Raw genomic sequence first — 18,786 nt, forward strand, 5'->3', positions numbered from 1 at the left:
CTCCTAAATACATGTACTACAGATTATTAGAGTACAATGACAAATTAACTAGCAAAAGCCTTTGAAGACATACAGTATGTACTTTTCTCTAGGTCTTGTACTGTCTTGTTTGCTTAGTCCTCCTTGCCACTGCAAGATGGCATGGGATGGCAGATGCCATTCCAAAAATTGGCTTGTCACCTCTTTGCCATTCGAATCAGAACCTTTAAGCTGGTCTGGCTGGAGTTAGGGCTCCAGTTTCAGTGCATGGGTCACATGGCCCCTCTTTCCTACCACTGCTGGGCCTCATAATTTGTACCTGCTTTGTGGCTACAGAGCCCTATATGATTCAAACATGATATTAGAACCATTTAGGGCTCTGTAGACACAAAGTCCCAAGGTTCAAACAGAGAAGGGTTTGATTCATGTGATCCAGGAGTTGTAGGAGAGGAGGAGAAAGGAAGGGTCATGCAACCTATAGGTGGCATCAAAGTTGCAGCCTAGTCCTAGACAGTTTAGTTTATTGATGTTGGATCAAGAGATTGGGGAGGGGGAGGGAAAGCAAGAACTTGATCTCAGGAGCTTCAGAGAACAGAATAGAAAGAGAGGTACCCAGGTTGAAGGGGATAGAGGTGCAAAAGGATAGGACCTGAAGGGGAAAGAACAGTGTAAGAAGGAATGGACTCAGGGATGGGGGTGAGGGACAGAGCAAGAAAGGATAGAACAGAAGATAGATTGGATGTAGGAACTAAGAAGGACAGGGCAGAAGTATCAGGCTTGGGGATAAACAAGAGATGGTTGACTGAAATAGCTGATGGAGAGAGAGCAGAAGTAGTAAGGGACTGAGGGATTGTGTGGGACCGAACAAAATAACTGGACTTGGAAGAACTGGGATTGGAGATTAAGTGGGATATTGTCTTGAGGGGGTTCCGATTCTGGTAGTAGTAAAGACTGTACCGGAAAATGACCCAGATTATTTTTTTACAAACTTTGAGAGATTAGTCCCACCTGGCTTGAAGTGTCATGGACTGGATACTTAGGAAACCTATTGACTGATAGCAACCAAACCGCATTTCAACTCCAGTGGCACAGCCAAGTATGCGGAAAGCTCCAATCTGGAGAGTCTCTCAATAAACAAATGTCCACGCCAAATGTTCACATAATTAATAATGTATTTTTGATATTTAAATCATAATTTTCATGTGCTCATAGACAAATACGTCACAGGGCACCATACAATAATAAGATTTTACCTGTGGTGCATATCGCATTCTAATCAGAACATTTTGATCATAGCAAAAGACTTCAAGTAACTTACTAATATTGATGTGAAATTTTTCTTTAGAGTCAAAAGTATGAAAAACAAGTACAGTATTTATCTGCAATTTTTTTTTCTTTATTTAAATTTCAGATTACAAAGCATAAACTTTGAAAGAAAACTAAGGGGTCCTTTTACAAAGGCGCGGTAGTGGTTTAACGTGCGTTAAACCGCCTGCCGCGCTAGTAACCAACGCCTCCATTGACGAGGCGTTAGGATTTTTGGCTGCCACGTGGGTTAGCGCATGATGAAATGTCCAACGCGCTAACCCCCTTAGCGCGCCTTGATAAAAGGAGCCCTAAAATAAATTACAACCAATTTTTTTTCCACTGGATATTGAAATATTAAAAAAAAAAAAAAGAATAAAGTACACATTATAGTCCTAAAGTTGGCTGGGGGCAACGATACTAATCCTCCAGGGAAGGAACCCCCCCCCCAAGAATACTATCAATTTAAGCTGAAATCGAGCAGTCCTTTCTGGTCAGGATCAAAGGAATCAGGTACCATCTGGACCCGTCATGTTCTTAAAGTTTTTAACATGTTTTTGTGCAATGTGTGCATTATAAATCAAGTATAGGTGTTTAGGAAGACATTTTTACATGGTCACCTTTCTTCACAGCCAATTTGCAATTGCAAAAAGAAAAAAAGAAGCTACTGCTTGGCTTTCTGAAGTAGCATAAATGAAACACGGCTTGTGTTGAAGCCAGGGTTTATCATTTTTCCCATTAATAATTTTGCAGATAAATGCTTGTTTTTCATACTTTTGACTCTAAAGAGAAATTTCACATTAATATTAGTAAGTTACTTGAAGTCTTTTGCTATGATCAAAATGTTCTGATTAGAATGCGATATGCACCACAGGTAAAATCTTATTATTGTATGGTGCCCTGTGACGTATTTGTCTATGAGCACATGAAAATTATGATTTAAATATCAAAAATACATTATTAATTATTTGAACATTTGGCGTGGACATTTGTTTATTGAGAGACTCTCGAGATTGGAGCTTTCCGCATACTTGGCTGTGCCACTGGAGTTGATTTCTTGAAATGCGGTTTGGTTGCTATCAGTCAGTAGGTTTCTTAAGTATCTGACTATGAGCACATGAAAATTATAATTTAAATGTCAAAACTACATTATTAACTATGTGAACATTTGTTTGTCTTCGGCATTTTTTGTTGAGAGTATCCAGCCTTGTGTCCCAACCTATCTATTAGTTTGAAGTAAAATTTCCCTTTTTGTTTTTGGAATAGGTCATTCCGAAGAGGGCAGGCTGCACTCAAGAAGCTTATTGACAACAATTCCTAAAGGGGTCTCTACAAGTGAAAAAGAGCTCATGGACTTTCTTTTACAAGCTTAGAGAAGTAGCCTGGAGATGGCTGTAACTGGAGAACAAGACTGGCTTGGAGATAGATAGTAAGAGCCATTCTCCTTGAACAGTTCCTGGAAAAGCTGCTCCCATCTATGGAAGTGTGAGTGAGGCAACACCCTAAATTGACATTGGAGAACACTTTAGAAGTGGCTGAGGTCTTTTATCAAGCTCAACAAGTACCTAAACCTTACAAGGTCAGAAAGCAAGCTGGGAGTCCTGGAAAGAAAAGAAGCAGGATCAGAGAATACTAGGGACTAGAAGCTACCTTCTAGCCTGGTGTCTCAGAAAAGAAGTATGGAGTAATGGATGCCCTCTCCGCCAAGAACCCAGCACACTTTGCTCCTCTGACCTGTTTCAGATGTGGGGAAAAAAGGCCATATAGTCAGAGACTGTCAGAAGCTAGGCAAAAAAGCTGTGGATATGAATGTGGTAATTCCACACTTTTAAAATTTTGTGGAAGCTTCCCACCCTAACAGCAGGAATTTTGTGCTGCAAGTCTAGTTGGATGGGAATCCCTACTAGACACTGATAGACCCTGGTAGTGTGAAGACCCTTGTTCGGAGGAGGATAGTCACCCAACTATAAGTGAACTATGAATTAACTGTGACCAGAGACAGTATTCCATGCTTCAAGCATCCCTCAAAACATTTAGATGGAGGTGGGACTTCCTTGCTCAGTTGTCTTGGGTCGGGATTTCCCAAATTGTGGAATTATCTGGGTTCAACTAACCACTGGCCTGAAGAAGAGGAGTCTTTCCCCAAGGTCTTCCCTTTGGAGGATCCCGACTTGTATATAGAAAACTCAAAGATGCCTAAACCTCATCAACAGTGATGGTTAGAAAAGCTACGCTGCCCTCTGAATTTAGGAGCTGCAATCAATGAGGACCTGATACCAGCAAAAAAAATGTGCAGGACACCCAAACTCTTTAGAAAGTCTGCCTAAGTAGAGCAGAGAGAACCATGGGGATTTTTAAGAGAATCAATCAAAACAAGGACACTACTTCCACTTGCAAATAAATTACAAAAAAGAAAAAAAAATGGAACACACACTACATAGAATAATGTTCCTCGCCTATCCACAAATCCTATCATATCAACTACCCATAGGGTCCTTACTGATATTGATGCCCATCTAGATATCCCTTGGGGTAACTCTGCATTTTGTCTCCTGTGGTTCAATAAACGCCTTTTAATTGATAGAAAACCCTTCTCCTGGCCCTTATGGTATGATCACAGTATGGGATATTGGGTCATTACACCACCCTAACGGGACTTATCTCACTTTTCATGAATTAATGGACTCCTTCTCCATTCCTGACTCGAACTTTTACAGCTGGTTGCAACTAAAATCCTCGATCAAAAAATCAGGCCTTAACTCAGTAGTTTCTAACCCCACTCCTACTCTCTATGCCCTTTCCCAACAATTCCTAACCATAGGGCACACCGCTTCCCGCTTCTACAAACTTCTTTAATCTCTCCGTCCTTCTCCACTGTCCCCCCTGCAATCATCCTGGGAAACTGACTTAGAAATGACCATCCCTGATGCGGCCTGGTCTCACATCTTTAAATCTACCTTTCGTACATCCTGTTCGGCCTCAATTCTCCAACAAATGTTCTTCCTTTTGCATAGAGCCACATGGACACCTGTAAAATCTCACAAAATTGACCCTTCTTACTCTAAGTACTGCTGGACATGTCATACTGAGGTGGGCTCCCTGAAACATCTTCTTTACTCTTGTACGACAGTTAACTCCTTTTGGACCTCTGTATGGAACACAATCTGTTTTGTTTTTCATATTAATGTCCCCCTAACCTATCAGATGCTTCTACTGAAATCCTTTGCGCTAATCGACAAGATCTCAGAGTCCGATACTTTTCTTTTGGATACCTTGCTCTCACTAGCTTTAAAAACACTTCTCACCTCCTGGAAGGATTTGTCCAAAGTTTCCCATTCACATTGGTGGAACCTTGTATGTCTCACTTACAGAACAGAAGCCTACTTAGCTAAATCTTCCAACAGAGTTTCCCAATTCCAGCTAAAATGGAACTCCCTACAATTATATATACAAACCATCTCATCTTAACTTGCTCGCTTTCCCCTTCCCTTCTTCTTTTTCCTGCGTTTTTCCTTCTTACTTTAAGCCAATTCATGCTTGGTTTACATGGATAACCATTTTTCTACTGTGATATACTTTGTTAAGACTCCAGATCTGTGATTGTTATCGCATACCAATGTTGTATTTCATGATAGCTATTTGTCTGTTATTTATGTATATCACTTATTTTGGAGTGCATTTACTTATTATCCTCCATGTTTTGTAAAACTAAAAAAATTTAATAAACAAACCTTGACCAAAAAAAAAATGGAACACACACTACATAGAATAATGTTCTACCAATACTAAGAATATACTTTGTATTTTTTTAAGAGTATCAGTGTTAAAAAGTTAATGAGCAAGGGTTATAATGCTGTGACAACAGCAACCTCAACAAACTGCCTAAACTTCAATATATCTTCAACGTTTCTCCTGTGTTCAGTTTTTGACTTCAGTTGCCATTTTTTCACAGTGCTTTGCTGTCAGAAGTGAATTTGGTCTTTTGCATAATAATATTATGTAGCCCAGGGCTGCCCAAGTCCAGTCCTCGAGATCTACTGGCAGGCCAAGTTTTCAGATATCCACAATCAATATGAATGAGGGAAAATTACCTGCACTGCCTTCTTGCATGTTCATTGTGGAAATCCTGAAAACCTGACCTGCCAGTAGATCTCGAGGACAGGACTTGGACAGCCCTGATGTAGCCCCTAGCCTCCGGTGGCTAGTTATGTTCACAGGAGGCAGATCAGAAGAACACCATCAGTAAAGAAGAAAAAAAAGGACAAATTCCCCTTTTACCAGTATATTCAAGGTTCTGGGACGCTGATCCGCAGAGCTATATACATAGAGGTAGTCTGCTGCTTAGAGAAATTCTCTGCCAGATCCTACAAAGCTATTAACCAGAGAGAGACACAATCTTAGAAAAAGAGACAGCTGAGGGGAGATATGATTGAAGTCTACAAAATCCTGAGTGGAGTAGAATGGGTACAAGTGGATCGATTTTTCAATCCGTCAAAAATTACAAAGACTAGGGGACATTCGAAGTTACAGGGAAATATTTTTAAAAACCAATTGGAGGAAATTTTTTTTCACTCAGAGAATAGTTAAACTCTGGAACGTGTTGCCAGAGTATGTGGTAAGAGCAGATAGCATAGCTGGTTTTAAGAAAGGTTTGGACAAGTTCCTGGAGGAAAAGTCCATAGTCTGTTATTGAGAAAGACATGGGGGAAGCCACTGCTTGCCCTGGATCGGTAGCATGGAATGTTGCTACACCTTGGGTTTTGGCCAGGTACTAGTGACCTGGATTGGCCACCGTGAGAGCAGGCTACTGGGCTTGATGAACCATTGGTCTGACCCAGTAAGGCTATTCTTATGTTCTTATTTCTCCCTACTCCCTTCCTCTTCTGATGCCAACTGCCTCTCTGAGCTTTTCTCTACACTGTTTATCAGGCAGAAAAAAAAACTTTGACTTTTTCAAAAGAGCCAATAGTATCTCTCTGCCCCTGGCAGTGAGAGGAGTCTCAGGGTGCATGATAGCTTCACTTTTGCCATGATGTCAGAGGCCTGCCTGTTGAATTTCTGCACATAGATTAAGTGAACATAGAGACAGATTTAAGAAATACAGGAATCCCCCTCCTCACTGCACTTTGAAAGATGCAATGAACATGTGAATCCCCCTCCTCACAATTATTTTTCTCACAAAAGGCATTGGCCAGCACTTTTGTGGCCTCTGAGGTCTGTGTCAGGTCTTTTCAGCTGTTGGTGTCTTATGAATAAAATAGTTTTTTAATACATAATTTGACTGGAATTTCATTGGTCCACCCCTACTTTTGATCTCATCATTAAAAACAGAATCTATGTGTTAGGCCTATACAACCCAGTCCTCTCTCTATCCCTACAACACCTCCTGGCAATGGTGAGCATCACACATCTAAATAGTCCCTTTTCTAACTTGGCTATTTACACATGGGGATACTTCTAAGTTAATGGCTATAGTGTGTGCAATTTTACAGAAAACCATCTCTGTGAGTAAAATATTGCTTTATTTATGCTAATAATAGATCTAAAACTCTCTTTCTTGTGAACATCTTGTACAGAGTTCCAAGATTCATTTTGGAATTTCTAAGGTACAATTTATTACAACACATATTGCACAATTATTGATTATAAAACCCTTCATTTTATAGCATCCAAATAAAATTGTGTGTCATAGCTACCTTATAACACAAAACTAAGGGCTCCTTTTAAAAGCCGCGCTAGCGGTTTAATGTGCATAATAGTGCGCGCTAAACCGCCGGCCGCACTAGCCGCTAATGCCTGCCTTGAGCAGGTGGTAGTTTTTTGACCAGCGCAGGGGTTAGCGTATGATTAAAAGTCGCACGCGCTAACCCCGTTAGCGCAGCTTGATAAAAGGAGCCCTAAAATGTATTAACTAGTAAAATATTTTATGTTCACTTTCAACTTAAGAAAATATCCGCAATAAACTAAAATACCTAGAAGTATGAATCATTTCTATCAGGGAATAAGACATTTTTTTATTCCAAAAAAATGCATTTTTCTGTTAGCAAATCACATGATTCATAGTTGCCTGGTTTCCTCTGTTTATATTTATTACCACTTTGCTTGATTTTGTGCTGTCTTCAGTAGACAAACCAGGGAATTTATTCTCCCAATGCCATGTAATAAAGACATTAGTGGAATAGAAACAAATTGTCTGTATAAGTAATGTACTTAAGGGAAGTAGTGTCTGTCTGTTGCAGTGCGGAGGTATGTATATGTACATCAGTGCACACGAGCACCCTACCTGAAATACAACAGGAAAAAGAATTAGGGTGCCACAGGACCACCTAACTGAATGGAGCACCATAGGGCTGTTGAATTACTGAACTGCATGGAAGGTAAGGAACCCACGAGTATGACGTAGATGGGTAAGAGTGGGATGAGGTCAAAATTAGTCATGTTAAGCATGAAAGCTTAGCGTGTTAGTTGTTAGCAAGGGCAAAGAGAAAGACAATACTTCTACAGTGAATTTTACCAGGTGTTTGCTAGTTAAAATTTTACCAGGTGTTTGCTAGTTAAAACTTAATAATTTAAATTAAAAATTACATTTGAAAAATCTAGAACTATAAAATGTTAGTCCTTACCTCTCTGATTTTCATTCTGAAGACTCAGCATTATTTTGTTCGATGACCGAATGCACTTAGCTAGCTAGTACCAAATTATCAGGTTGTGTCTGTCTAAGCGCAATTATCTTTCTCTAACTTCTCTGAGCTTTAAAGAAATAAACAAAAGTTAAGAATGAGAGTACAACTCTCACTGTCTTCTGAGAAAAAATGCAAGAAAACCACTGTACACTAAAGTTCTGTTAACACAAATGCAAGGATACTCAACTATACATCTGTATGTTAAGACAAATCTTGATAGCGTCAATGGGGTAGTATCATGTAACAAGCATTTATTCCAAAGTTTAGTGCCAAACTGACCCATTAATTTTTTTATGGAAAGCTTATTCCTATTTGGCCAGGGTCTACACAGTTTTGTGTTCCCACTGGGATAAGATGGGAAGGTACTACAAATCCCTTGCCTCCCTCATGCCTAACTTTGAATCTGGTATCGCCTTTTCACATATTAGGAGGTGATCTGCAATCCACAAGGAACACTGATTTCTTGAATTAGCATAATTTTTGAAGACTTAGATTTCAAATTAATACTGCAAATATTTCTACAAAAAAAGATGGACTAAAATGACTATAATAGTAGGCAGAGAAACATAAATCTTTTATGAATATTTTTTAAAAGCAGCATCTGACATGTTAAGCATTTGTGGAACAACTTACTCTATATTTTTTCCAGCGTTTTCTTTTGCTTTGACTTCAGGGTTGCTTTGATAGTTTACACTACCTCTTTTCTTTAACAAACGAGCTGCCTTATCCTTCGCAACATCCGACATGTCTAAACAAGAAGCAAAACAATTTTAATTCATAATAATACTTTTCTATCTGTGTAGAACAATAATTATATAAAAAAATGAGGTATTTATAGGTTACCTCACCTTTGCATTTTATGGAATTCATTCAAAAACTCTTACCTCAATAAGAGTGATCTTTGTGGGATAAAAAAAAAAATAACATTTTGCTAATAGTGGGGAAAATGTCATTCTTGCTGATTGTGAATTCTAATCATTAGTACTATGTACATGAAACCAGAAGTCTGCAACGCAAGTTCTATAAAGTGAGATTTTAACACTGCAGTATCAATAATATGGATATCAGAAAAAAATGGGTATTTTACTGATGTTTGCTGTGATGTTTTTTGTTATAAATAAACAATTACAAATAATTACATTCACATACTTCAAAAATATAAAGAATGTATAACAGAAATATGTATAAGTAGTGCATACAAATCTATCTTATGCATATTCATCATGGATATTCTGGTTGGATTCTTCCTGAGGACTGGGCTTACCTACATTACCATCTCAATATATTCAGCTCTGGCCCATGGGTACCTGGGATTCTAGGTGAATGTAAAGCCTAGAATGAAACTTCCCTGCCCCTGGAGTGGCTCAAAGTGCTACCCCCTGACGGACAGATGCCTAACCACCACAATTCTCTAACCGGCGTCCATGTCACAGGCGCAGGTTAGAGAATCCTTTTGCCGCTGAGCTGATTGCGGCAAGAGAATCTCCCTGCCATGAATCAGCTCAATGGCCACAGTAGGGAACCAGTAACGCCCACTAAGTCAACCGGCAGGAGGGATGCCCACTCCCTCCTGCAGGAACCCCCGAAACCCCCCACCCCCTGAATGTCCGCGGCAGGAGAAGTGCTGAATTCCTCCTACTGACACCACCCCGATACATCCCCCGGCAGGAGGGATGCCCAGTCCCTCCTGCCGGAACCCCCCTCCACTCCCTAAGATCATCGGCAGGAGGGATGCCCAGTCCTTCTTGCTGGATTCCCCCCCCCCCCAGATCATTAGCAGGAGGGATGCCCAGTCCTTCTTGCTGGAATCCTCCAACCCACCCCCAAGATCATTAGCAGGATGGCAGGAAGGAGTGGGCATTCCTCCTGCCGGAGGTGGTGATAGGTATTTGCCGGCAGGAGGGAGTGGGCATCCCTCCTGCCATTTGTGGGTTTTGTTTTGTTTTTCCATCAGGGAGCGCAAGCTGAGCCTGATGGCAGGAGGGAGTGGGATCCCTTCTGCCTTTTTCAGGGGCGCTGCCACTACCGTGTTTGTGTGAGGGTGACCACCGCCGCGGCGTTTGTGTCAGGGGGCTGCCGCCGCATTTGTGTCAGGGGTGGGGGGACGGGGGCCACATTTATGTTGGGGTTGTTGACAGCAGTGGGCTTTTTTTCCCCTTTTTTTTTTTAATGGGCAGATATTTAATATCTGTGCCGTTAAAAAAAATGGAAAAAAACCCCAGGCAGACCTGTCGGTAACACAGTTACAGACAGGTCTGCAGCAGTTGGGTTTGACATTAGTAAAACCCGATTCAAAATAGCCAAGCAATTGTTTAGTGAATGAATCGCTTGGCTATTTTGCATGGGGTTTTACTTATTTGCATGGGTGGATCAGATGGGATCATAAACTAGGTGGTGGGCCGTTTAGTGAATCGGGTCGGGGAAAATCGCAAAATCAGTTTGTTAAAGGATTGGTACATTTAGTGAATCTAGCCCTTAAAGGTTCTTCTCACTTTCTAGATAAGAGCAGGTGTGATACCTCACAAGGTCATCATGATCTCAGAGCTATAGCTTTCCACTGTGCTCCTCTCGCATGTCAGCCTAGCCCAGGGGTAGGCAATTCCGGTCCTCGAGAGCCAGGTCAGGTTTTCAGGATATCCACAATGAATATGTATGAGATGGATTTGCATGCACTGCCTCCTTGAGATTCAGATCTATCTCATGCATATTTATTGTGGATATCCTGAAAACTTGACCTGGCTCCGGTTCTCGAGGACTGGAATTGCCTACCCCTGGCCTAGCCCTAGCTCTTAAGTTCCAGAGCAGGGGTCTCCAAAGTCCCTCCAGTCGGGTTTTCGGGATGAGATCTATGTGCATGTACTGCTTTCAATGCATATTCATTGGGGAAATCCTGAAAACCCGACTGGATTCGGCCCTTGAGGGGGGACTTTGGAGAACCCCTGTTCCAGAGTATTAAACAAAAGCCTTGAACTACAAGTCCATGCATGCAATAGAAGTAAAATTTGAATAGGCTCAGCCTACCTCCTTTTTAAATTAAAACACTGCAGTCACCCTATGTTACTTATGTAATGAAGCTCTTCTTATACTATTACTACAAAAAGGGGCCATACTTGGAACAGTTACATCAACTCTACCAATGCAAAACGAAGCTCCGAAGCGTTTCCATTAAAACGCAATTCATTGAATGGTAACAGAAAACAAAACGCCCATAAACTCTTACGGAAAGGAATAATATTACCGTGCAAACATTTCTTACCGGTCAGCGTCTTCTCTCTTGGGCTGCAGCAAAACTCAGCGTTCCGTTGCCCCTGACAACGCGGAACTGGTGGGAAAGAGGTGGGGCTTTGACCGAAATGGAAAATGGGCGGGAAAGAAATTTTAGCCGTACCTAAGCCGGGGTCTACTCTGTGAAGCAAGGCTCAAGTCATCCCGCCCTATGACGTTTGTGTGCCAAGCCTCGTTTTCACTTCTGCTTCCGGTTTATAGGTCGCGAGGGCAGGGTATTGGCGTTTTGCGTCTCCTAGCCTAGCTCAGAACGAGTGGAAATGATCCCATTGATGGTTACAACCTTTTAACAAAATAATTTCGATCCGTTTTATACAGTAATAGTAAAATTTTTGCTGTAGCTTATTTTTATGTAAGGATTTGACTATTCATTTGGAAAGTAAAGACGTACTTCTTTGGTGGTGTAATGAGCATAGTGCTCACAGACCGAGGCTGGCTAGTTCCATGAGGAAGGTTACCAAACTTTTGGCTTGTAAAGCTGGATCAGGTGGGGTAGGGCCTTCCATTGACAATTTTCCACCAGAAAAATTATATAATTTTTATCTTTCTACTACTATTAATGATTTCTACAGCGCTACCAGACGTACGCAGTGCTGTACAGAGCTTACAATCTAGACAGACAAGCAGGATGACATGGTTACAGTTAAGGGGAAACGTTAATCCACCCTTTCAATTCAGCCATCTCCACCTCTTTCTCACCCGCTTCCAGTCCAATCAACTCCACCCTTTCCAGTCCTGTAGTAGTAGTCACTTGTGCCTCTTGATTCACGATTCGAATGGGTTCACCTATTCACTTCGGGTGAATCGATTCCAAACAAAAAAAATTGGCTTCCCACTTCGGCTGACCCTCCCCCTAAAGCAGGAGGGGCAGCGCTACTCTTGCTGGTTGGCCGCTGCAGCACCTGCTTTAGAGGGGGAGGGGGAGGGTCAATCGGGAAATGCTGCTGTCGGTTCCCCCCTAGTGTCCGGCTTGCCCCCCTGGTCTCCCGCACTGTTTACCTTTGAGGAGCAGCCTGCAGACAAGATCACGGTGCTAGCAATCTTTGCACTGCTTCTGAGCTGTTTCCTCCGCCGCAATCCTGCCTCTGATATCAGAGGAGGGGCAGGACCGCAGCGGAGAAAACAGCTCCAAAGCAGTGCAAAGATCGCTAGCACTGCGATCTTGTCTGCAGGCTGATCCTCAAAGGTAAACGGTGCGGGGAGGCCAGGGGGAACACGCAGGCCTTCCGTGGGAGGGGGGTGAGCAGTCCTTTGGGGTGGGGGGTGGGACAGGCAAGCAGGCCTTCAGGGGTGGGGCTGCAGGCTTTTAAGGGGGGGAGACAGGCCTTCAGTGGGGACAGACCTTCAAGGGGGGGGGGGGGACAGGCAGGCAGGCCTTTGGGGGGATGCAGGCCTTCAAGGGGGGGACAGGCAGGCAGGCCTTCGGGGGGGGGGGGGATGCAGGCCTTCAAGGTGGAAACAGGCCTTCAGGGATGTTGGCACAGACCTTTAGGGGTGGGGTGCAGGCCTTCAGGGGGGGGACAGACCTTCAGGGGAGGAACGGAAAGGGAGAGAAGTTGGACACAAGGGATGGTGTGGAGGGGGATAGAGATACTGGATAGGAGAGTAGTTGGGAAAAAAAGGGAGAGATGGTGGATCCTGGGGTGGTGGGGAAGGAGGGAGAGATGCTGGATGAAAGGTTAGTTAAGAAAAGGTGGATCTGTGGAGGGAGATGGCAAAGGGGGTGAAGAGGCTATAAAATAAACCCACCAGGATGTTTGAAAAACAAACACCCAATTGGGCAGGAAAATCGAATCAAATCGAAAAACCAATTCAATAGGCTGAATCGAATCAAAATTTTTTTTCCTGAATCCGGCAACACTAGTAGTCACCCCACCTCTCTTTTTTTTCTTCTCCCCTTTTCTATTCAGCCAATTCCTGCACTTTCTTTCCCCTTCCTGCCCAGCATCTATTCTCGCTTCCCACCTAGCTCCTCAAACTTCTTTTTACAGCTCTTTGGAGAAGAGTTTGAAGTAGTGGTTGGAGCTTCAGCAGCCTCAGCACCTTGTGATTGTGGGTTCAAACTCTGCACTACTCCCTATGACCCTGGGCAAATCACTTAATTCTCCACTGCCCCAGATACGCTAGATAGATTGTGAGCCCACTGGTACAGATAGGGAAAATGCTTGAAGTACCTGTATGTAATCTGGTTTGAGTGTGGTTATATAACTACAAAAAGACAGTATATAAGTCCCTTTCCCTTAGCCTTTTACCTCTGGTGACAGCACATAAGTACAGAGGCTCAACCAACCATGCTGTGTTCTTGGCCAGATCCCACTCGAAAGATAAGAGGGGACAAGGGCTTAGGGTTACCATATTTGTGAAGACAAAGAGGACACATCTGTGTTGCTAGATACTTTTTTATAATCCTGCCCAATTACCTTGAAAAAAACAGCCCAATGAATGAGGGGGACAGTCTCCATCGAGGGCTACACACATAGTCCAGCGAGTTTCCACTTTTTTCGTTCAGTACTTTTCCAACAGAAAGAAAAAAGTGGAAACTCGTTGGTGGAGACTGCCCCAACTTTGTTGGATGAGCTGAGAATTTTTCAGCACCCCTTCATATTTCTTCATATTCCCAAGAATGCATAACATAAACATTGCATAATCAGCTATAATTAAAATATAACATACCTTATTCATTTGCAAAATATCCATCAGGTAGAATGTATTGTGACCATTATTTACCCATAATGAGTGAAAATTTCATGCAGCTCGATCTTCAGTGAAGTTTCAAATTAACCACAGGGCTGGAAGCAGCAGTGTTTCGGCTGAAAGTGTCACTGGTGCCCCTGCTAAGATAGTGCCCAAGATAGTCCACCCTCCCATTAGTAAGTACTGTGTAGCCCTCAAGGACCAAGGTTAGGTTACCCACCTCTGTGTTTGCAGGGGACCAGGCAGGAAGTGATGTTTGAGACATAGTTGTGGCTCTAAGGTTTGGGGATTGTTTTTAGCTGAGTGTTATGTTTTCAGTTTTTCCCCATTTTTTTCTCATCTTGATTCCATACCTAGCTGTGGCAACAATTATTTTAATATCTGGGATTTAAGTTATGCCTTTTCAGTAGATGCTCAAGGCAATTTACAGCAGGTAATTTTCTGCCCTTAGAGGCATTACAAATTTGTACCTAAGGCAATGAAACGATTAAGAGATTAGCCATAGACCACAAGAAGCCCCTGTGAGATTTGAACCAAGGATCCTTGACCATATTCCACTGCAGTAAGCAGTGTCACAATCTTTAATTCCATTATTCCCTTAACCAATATACTTATTAGAAGGCTCTGCTACAAAAGAAAAAAAATCTCCAATCCTGCTCCTTGTGGCAGGGGAAGTGTATTTTAGTATAGCAACAGCGGGAAAAGATAACACCAGAGGGTCCAAAACAAGATCAACCCCAGTCTCTCACATTCCATCAGTTACCGCAAAATAAGACATCACACAGATGCACTTACTAATCATAATCCAGGACTTAGGGCTCCTTTTACAAAGCCGCGCTAGGGCCTTAACGCGTAGAATAGTGCGCGCTAGGTTGCTGCACGCGCTAGCCGCTACTGCCTCCTTTTGAGCAGGCGGTAGATTTCCAGCTAGCGTGCGCTATAGCGCGCGCTAATCTGGTACGTGCGATAAAACCGCTAGCGCGGCTTTGTAAAAGGACCCCTTATTTCCAAAAAGTTGACTTGCGTTTTCAAGTAGTTTTAGGCAAGAAAGCCTTTTCAGTACACCAGTGACCAATTGCTCTCCTGCTTCCGTAAGAACACCAAAACGACTCTTGCAGGGAATAACACTTTTCAAAAAAGGGTGAGATATAATTCAATTATAAATGGAAATGGAGAATATAGAATTAGTGTGAGTTGAACAAAAACCTGAAGCTACCTAAGAGCATACTTGGAAAACAGCCAAAGAGAGCAAGTCAGCATGTCTTTGCCTCCCTTATGACTTTTTAACGGTGCTGATAAGACAGATATTGGTGTTTAGAAGGTGGGTTGGAGTTTGGAATTGAAAGCATCTGTAGTTCCCCCACCTGAGCATAGTGTATTGATACAACTTCTTGTCCAGTTTGTATGTCTGTCTTGACTAGATTGTAAGCTTCTTTGAGCAAGGACTATCTTTTCTGTGTTTTGATGTACAACACTGCATATGTTTAGTAGTGCTATAGAAATTAGCAGTAGTAGTAGGGCAGGAGCCAGGAGCCATAAAGAGAGATTTGAGGGGAGGGGCTGATATCAGCAATGTGAGGTGGCAAGAGGAGAGGCAGGTGGGGATAGTAACATAGTAAATGATTGCAGATAAAGACCTGAATGGTCCATCCAGTCTGCCCAACAGTTAATTGAGTCATCTTTTTTCTTTGATATTACTGGGTGCTAGACCATAGAAGTCCGTCCGGAACTACTGGAGTAACTGTTGAAGCTCAATACCTTGGGTTCCAACTACTGGAGTTGTCATTGAAGCTCACTCCAGCCTATCCAAACCATCACATCATTTGTGGGATACAGACCATAAAAGTCCGCCCAGCATCTTCCTCATATTCTAAATTATTGGAGTTCCCATTGAACTCCCCAGCCCATCCTAAACCAAATTGCCTTTTCTAGTGCAATAGGTGTGTCACTCTGGCCGGACATGTATTCTCCCCATGCTCACGAGCCATGCAGAAGGAATCCACTCCAGCTTTACCACACCTCTTCCTTTACTAGAGGGCTCTGCTGCACCCTTCAGTTTTTCCTTGTGTATGTGAGCCAGAAGGTCTTTCCAGTCTGCTCTGTTTATTTCTTTATTTTTTTTTGATGTGTGCTATTAGGGTCTGATATGTCTAAACCTAAACTACTTATATATGGTGTGCCCCAGGGTGCTGAATTTAGGTGCCATTTCTGGAATTTCCCCCTAAATGACCACTGTGTTGGTTCAGGGGAGAGCACTAAATCAATATACTGCAGCAAGGCCTTTGATGCAATTTCAAATAGGTGACTTATAAGTAAACTAAAGCCCTTGGTATGTTACTGGTGCTTTGAATTTTAACCAGTATGTATCATTTATTTAATTCATGTTTTATCCCGTTGTCCCCAAAGAGCTCAGAACGGGTTACAGGATAAACATAACGTAAAGCGGCATAATAAAAAAAAAAAGCCTAAGTCCGTTTTGGGCCTAAAGTTCTAGTTGTCCAAAGTCGGCAGCGTCCAAAGACCATTCTTGAAAAATACATCCAAAATATATTTTTTTCGAGAACTGTCTACTTCTACGATCAGCCATTTGATCGTCCAGACGCTCCGTTGTCTAAATTTATACCCTATTCTCATCCAAAAAATCATCCAAGCCCAAAACGCCTAGAAAAAGACCTTTTGGATGTGGGAGGGGTCAGCAAAGTGATGGACTGGTCACCCAGACATGACAACAGTAGTAGGGCACTGCTGTGAACTTCACAAAAAGGGTACCACATAAACATCTCACCACAATTCCCTTGCAGGTCATGGTGAGCCCCACCAAACCTACTATACCCACCTACCACCCCAATAGTCCTTATGGCTGCAGGTGCCTCTATATGGCAGTACAGAAGGGTTTTGGTGAGCTCATATTTTCCATCATGAATGTAGTAGTTAGAGTGGCTTATGGGCCTGGGTCCGCCTCTCTATGGTTCACTAGTCCACCCCTCAGACTACTTAAGCCACCTCTGTAGCTCTACTAGGCTTTTCTATTCCAGATGCTGATGTTCTGGAGGCAGGTATATACTTTTTTATTTGAAATTTTGTAGGGGAGGGGGGTATCAGTGATCATTGGGGGAGTGTGTGAGGGTCTGTACTTTGTCCCTCCAGTGGTTATCTGGTCACTTTGGATAGCTTCTGGGCACTTAGACCAGTTTTTAGATCGCCTAAGTCACAACGTATAAGTTCCATCTAGGCAGTTTCATTAAACTTTTGATTATCGCTGCAGGATGCCTAAGTCTAGGTTGGCCCACATCCCACCCTAACCACTCCTTCAAAAATGCCCCTTTTCACTCTGGGTGTACAGCAGCAGCGAAAAGGCCTAAGCTGCTTTTAGATACGTCTAAAACCTGTTTTGATTATTAGCACTTGGATGACCTGTCTTTTTGATCATCCAAATGCCGATTTAGGCAGGTTTTTAGACGTACAGTGGAACCTTGGTTTACGAGCATAATTCGTTCCAGAAGCATGCTCGTAAATCAAATTGCTCGTATATCAAAGCAAGTTTCCCCATAGGAAGTAAGGGAAACTGCTTTGATTGGTTCCACCTCCTCCCCCCTCCTCCACGAGGCTACCAGCGCTGCTCCAGTCCCCCCCCCCTTGAGGAATCCGACGCTGTTCCAAACCCCTCCCCGTGAACCAGCATCCCCCCCGCTCGCGTTGCCCCCTCTCCACCGCGATCCTACTTTCCCCCTCCCGAGCAGTCAATGACACCCTTTACCCGACTTGGCACCAGAGCCGGTGCCCGAAGATCCTCCCTCTTCTGGCGCGGCAGGGCGGTGCGTCGGAGATCCTCCTTCTTCTGGGCTGGGCTGGACTGGACTGGCTTTGAGCATTTGCGCATGCTCAAAGCCTTCTGGTCTCGCTCTCTCTGAGATTGAGAGCGAGACCAGAAGGTTTTGAGTATGCGCAAATGCTCAAAGCCAGTCCAGCCCAGCCCAGACCAGAAGAAGGAGGATCTCCAACGCACCGCCCAGCCCTGGCCGCGCCAGAAGAGGGATGATCTTCGTGCAACGGCACTGGTGCTAAGTCGGGTAAAGGGTGTCATTGACTGCTCGGGGGGGGGGGCAATGTGAGCGGGGGGGGATGCCGGATCGCTGGGGAGGATGCCGGATCGCCAGGGGGGCGCTCGTACAGCGAGGCAAGCTCGGTTTACGAGGTACCAAGTTTGCAAATGTTTTGCTCGTCTTGCAAAACACTCGCAAACTGGTGCACTCGTAATCCGAGGTACCACTGTATTACCGTTTTCGATTTCTGAACCTCATAGTATACAGTTAACAGGTTACGATTTGTACTGGATTTGTCATAGTTTACAAGTTTTTATCCTAACTTGACATATACTAGGGGGTCTAGTTATCCTTATAGTGCAAGTTTTCCAGTACAAGTTTTATCCTACAGTTGACACGGTTTATAGAACAAGATTTTACAATACAAGTTTTCCGTACATGACACATACCGGGTTCTGATACCAATTTACATTTCTTTGTAATCCATCGGTCAAGGGCAAGGGGGTTAGGTGAAGAGGTATATTTTTATTGCTTTCCTAAATTTGAGGAGTCCTTCAAAGGGATCTGATCTGCAGGGGCAGTCGATTCCAGTGGCTCTGTATGAAGTGGGTAAAGCTGTAAAACCCGATGTCTGATGAAGATTTGAAAGTGGTATCTTGAATATACCGTAGATTCTTGAGGAACTCAACATTTAGGGACCCTTTTACAAAGCTATGACAGCGATTCCCGGTACGTCAAATGCAATGAAGCCCATAAGAATTAAATGGGCTGTGTTGCATTTGCCGCTCAGGACTTTC

General features: G+C 43.1%; 1 protein-coding gene across 6 annotated transcripts in view; it reads right to left on the reverse strand.

Annotated features, from left to right (window-relative positions):
* The window catches only part of TCTEX1D1 (Tctex1 domain containing 1), a 29,174-nt gene extending 17,050 nt beyond the window's left edge, over window positions 1-12,124 (reverse strand). For 4 of the 6 annotated variants that reach the window (XM_033917166.1, XM_033917163.1, XM_033917168.1 and 1 more), the window contains exons 1-2: window positions 11,224-12,124; window positions 8,601-8,715 (exon numbers count right to left, since the gene is read on the reverse strand). In XM_033917166.1, coding sequence (XP_033773057.1) covers window positions 8,601-8,713 — 113 coding nt within the window. In that variant the 5' untranslated portion in view covers window positions 8,714-8,715; window positions 11,224-12,124. Of the gene's footprint in view, window positions 1-8,600; window positions 8,716-11,205 lie in introns of all 6 variants that reach the window. The other 2 variants (XM_033917165.1, XM_033917164.1) reach the window with 2 other exon arrangements.
* Between the last annotated feature and the right edge of the window lie 6,662 nt (window positions 12,125-18,786).

Source organism: Geotrypetes seraphini, chromosome 12, assembly GCF_902459505.1.
Source record: "Geotrypetes seraphini chromosome 12, aGeoSer1.1, whole genome shotgun sequence".
Classification (NCBI taxonomy): domain Eukaryota; kingdom Metazoa; phylum Chordata; class Amphibia; order Gymnophiona; family Dermophiidae; genus Geotrypetes; species Geotrypetes seraphini.